Below are 4084 nucleotides of genomic sequence, written 5' to 3' on the forward strand. Positions count from 1 at the left end.
AGAGAGAGAGAGAGAAAGGTACAGATCTGAATGATTGGGAGGTGGGGAGGGTTAAGGAAGGGAAAAACACAATTAGAATATATTGTATGAAAATAATCTATTTTTTAAAAAGCTCCAAGGATCAGACAAGGTAAATGAGAAACTAAATTTGCCCTTGACACAGGAAAGATGCTCAAAGATAAGGATTGGGGCAGAAGTTGTGGGAGACAGGGATGAGGTAGCACCTTCATCTTATTCTCAAGGAGCCTCAGGGGTCTTTGTCTCTCTCCAGCCCCAGGGCATGCTGAGAGCCCAGGCCCTGTCCAGGCTGTGATAAGGTCAGGTGGACAATGTACTCACCGCTATGGCTGTCTCCATCGCTGCCAATAAAGGCATAGTAGTCTTGTGTTTGGCGTGAGTATAGTTCAGAATCATAAGTAACCAGTTCATCCGATGGCTGCAGAGAGAGGAAGGTATCAGAGCCTGAACTGTTGAGGAGACTCCAGCAAGACTTTCAGCTAAGCATGAGGCCGGCAACCTTCCCTGAGGCACCTGGAGCAGCCCAGCCTTGACTCAGAATCCAGAGTGCCCAGGGATGCAGGGGTGAGGCAATAGAGGGAGGTTCAGGAAAGGATGGTAGGGCAGTGATGGGGCAGAGAAGTGAGAGGTCAGGAGGACCAGGGTTGAGAAGAGGGTGCAGCCCCGTCCTTTCTTCTGCTTATTCTTCATAGCCCCCAAATGTAGAAGTATTCCCTGGGACACACTTATACCCAGACTCTCACACAGGTCTTTATGTCTGTTCTCAGGACCAGTCACACACCAGTGTGCAGTCAGCCCTGCAGGCATCCGTACAGACCGACACACACGCTCACATCACGTTCCAGCCATCGTTTTGCTCACACAGACTGTCTCCACCTGCTCACTCTCCCACACTGTGTGTCCCTCTGCTGCAGTCTGCCCAGCCCACTCCCCCCTCCCTGTTAGCCTCCGTCAGTCCAGCCCTAGGCAGGCACAGGACGGTCGGGATGACTGTCATGCTGATGATTTATTTGTACAAAGGTCACCCAGGCAGGTTTGGGGAGCCAAGGGCCTTGACTATCCCTTCTCCCTCAGTAATTTTGATGGAAGTCTCCCTGCGCCTGCTACTTTCTCCCCCTCTCTTCTCTCCTTCCTGTCCTCCCCTTCCTGTCTTTCTTCCCTCCCTCTTCTATCTTCCCTTCCCTCTCTTCTCCCTCTGCCTCCTCCATCTCCTTTCCCCACCCTCTCTCACTTGTTTGGGCAGAGGGCATACATACCAGAGCCTTCCCAACAGTCCTCGGGCTTCTCCCCACCCCCGCAGTGTGCCCAAGGGTTACACAATAGTTACTGTGGCCCTCAGGCTTGCTTGGTGGGCCAGTCCTACTTGGGAGCCCACCACTCTAGAGATATTTGGAATGCCCTCTGGACTTGAGAGAGCGGCTAAGGAACTGGTATAGGAGCTCAGGGGCTGCCCCTTGCCCACATCTGCCTGGCGTTCAGGAAGGAGAGGTCAAGGGTCAGGGAGAGTGGCTTTACTTGAGGCAGAGCTGACCCTCTCTGGGAAGACCTCCTCCATCACCTGTGCTTGCCCTAGCACCTTCTCCATCCCAGGTGGGAGGAGCTCAAGATGAGGGTCAGGACCATGAGGTCCAACCAGCCCTGTGAAGGGCCAGAAGCTGCCCCTTTCCCTGGGTTTCCAGGCCAGCACCCTGGGCCTGCCCCTGGTGCAGGACGTTGGCTATGATGTCAGGCCTAGGGCTCTAAGGCAGGGTGGGGTAGAAGAAAGATCTGTTAGGGGAAAGCTGAGTCAAGTGGGCAAGCCTTTCTCTGCTCAGCCCTTTCTCAACGTCCCAATACCTCAAGGGTAGGAGGAAGCCAGAGGGTCCTCTCCAAGGGACCCCAGACTGCCATCTGCCTAAAGCTGCCACTGTCACTGAAAACAGGAGGAACACTGAGACCTGCTCACTTGCTTGAGTCCCTGTCCTTGTTCCACCAGAACTCCACTCAAATGCTCAATCCAGGTCCTCCTGTTCCAGCGCCAATCTGGTCCCATTCTGGTCGCCAGACCCATCCTTTACCTGATTTCTTACTGAGCTCAGCCCTAGCTGCAAATCTAACTGCCATGTCTCGGCTGTATGCTCTACTCTTGCCCAGCCTGATCCCAAGACCTCAAACCAGCCTTGGCCACTGCCCTAAACTCTCAGGTCCAAGTAGGCCCAAAGCCCAAACACTTGAATCAACAGCCATTCCACTATGCCAGGCCACAAACTGGATGTTGGGGACCCATGGGTGACCCAGAGTTCCACTAGCTTTTGTCTCAGGAGCCCATAGGTCATGGGTTGAGGGCCCAGTGGCCGCTAGGCCAGTCCAGATCTCTTCGTCCATGGCCTCCCTTACCGCCTTCAGCCCAGTACGCTGTCCTAGAGCTTGGCCTACTACTGAGCCCCACCTATAAATAGCTATTCAGGCCCCACCGATCACAGCCCCACCACGGGGCCAGCCGGCAACCCTCAGCCCGCCAGGGCATGCTCTGAGGAAGCCAATGGCCCCTCTCTGGGTCTCAAGCCAGCCACTCCGGGGAGGAAACACCGACTTCCCACAGATAGGGAGCCGGAGGGCAGCGGGTGGGCTGGTGGGTTAGTGGGCAGATGGTCACACATCCCAGGGCCCAAGGCAGGGCAGGTAGTGAAGCCCCAGTACTCACAGGGGGGACGAGGGGAAACCCTTCCATTTTGCACGCCTGTAACATCCAGCTGAGCTCCAAGTTGGTCAGATCCCCTGCTTCGGTGGGGATCAGTGCAGATCCCCTCAGGACCGGGTGCCCCGTTGGGTGGCTGGACGCTCGTGGGTCAGACGCAGGGCTCAGGCCTGCCCCCTGAGCTACAGGAGCCCTGGGTGAGCCCCCTCCCTTGACATTGCAGGGCCAGCACAAGTTCCTGATTTTATCGAAGGGCCTGCCACTGGGAGATAGTCCCCTTGGGGTGACATCACCACCCAACCCGTTTGCATAAATCTCTTGCGCTACAGGAAGTCTCTGGCCGGCTGGGGCAGGTGGTGCTCAAAGGGCTGCCCTGGGAGGCTATGGGGCCAGGCCCCCTGCCTGAGGAACCTGGGACTGGGAGGGAGCAAGGCTTCTGCTGCCTGGTCACTAGGCCTTCTAAGGGTGCCCACTATTCTTCCAAAAACATACTACCAAATTCTCAGACTCCTATTGTGGTGAACCATCTCTTTGGGGTCAGAATAGTGACAGCGACTGGTCCCTAATTTGTAGAGCGAATCTGGCAGGTGGAAGACTTTGATCCCAAGGCTGCCCGGCTTGGATCTTCCTGTAGGCCGTCAGTCCCTGCTAGGCCTACCTAAACCAGTCAGGGCCCTCAGTGGCCCTGGGTCTACCCATTGTATCCCTTTTCCTGGCTCCTCGGCGTCTTCCCTACCTCCTGGAAAAGGCGTTGGCTTTTTATATCGCCCCCCTCCCAGCTAAGTACCACAGCTGCTTCCGGATCCCAGCCCAGATTTCTGTTTCCCAAACTCTTCCATCTCTTTCCTATCCTTGTCTCGCTCTGATTGCCTGCTCCTCTCCAAGCCCCCACAGCAGTCAGAGTTACTCACTATCCGTCTGCTCATTAACTTACCCTCGTGTTTGGAGACATGTTCGCTTAGCCGCCTGTCTGTCCATATGTCGTCCCATCCATCTGATAACAGTTTATATTTTTATCTGTTTTTCCTCTGTATAATTACCTGTCAATCTGATCATCTATTGATCTGTTAATCTATCCAATATTCACTAGCCTACATATCCATTCATTGTCTGCCTGTCTATCCATCTCCCTGTCTCTCTGCCCATCAACTAACCCCCTTTCCATCCACCCACCCACCTATCCACCTATCCATCTCCCTGTCTCTCTGCCCATCAACTAACCCCCTTTCCATCCACCCACCCACCTATCCACCCACCCATCTACCCACCCACCTATCCACCCACCCATTCCCTAACCCACCCACTAGTCACTGATCTGTCTACCCATCAGTCCACCTAGACACATATCTATCCACCCATGCATGCATCTTCCAAATGTTAGTTAACTCC

The 4084-nt window shown here is 54.8% G+C and overlaps 1 protein-coding gene across 1 annotated transcript in view; it reads right to left on the reverse strand.

Moving 5' to 3' along the window:
- Spi1 (Spi-1 proto-oncogene) overlaps window positions 1-2910 on the reverse strand; it is an 18233-nt gene extending 15323 nt beyond the window's left edge. Inside the window, exons 1-2 of the mRNA XM_005364175.3 lie at window positions 2702-2910; window positions 340-436 (exon numbers count right to left, since the gene is read on the reverse strand). Coding sequence (XP_005364232.1) covers window positions 340-436; window positions 2702-2746 — 142 coding nt within the window. The 5' untranslated portion in view covers window positions 2747-2910. The remainder of the gene's footprint in view (window positions 1-339; window positions 437-2701) is intronic.
- Between the last annotated feature and the right edge of the window lie 1174 nt (window positions 2911-4084).

Source organism: Microtus ochrogaster (genome assembly GCF_000317375.1).
Source record: "Microtus ochrogaster isolate Prairie Vole_2 chromosome 14 unlocalized genomic scaffold, MicOch1.0 chr14_random_1, whole genome shotgun sequence".
NCBI lineage: Eukaryota > Metazoa > Chordata > Mammalia > Rodentia > Cricetidae > Microtus > Microtus ochrogaster.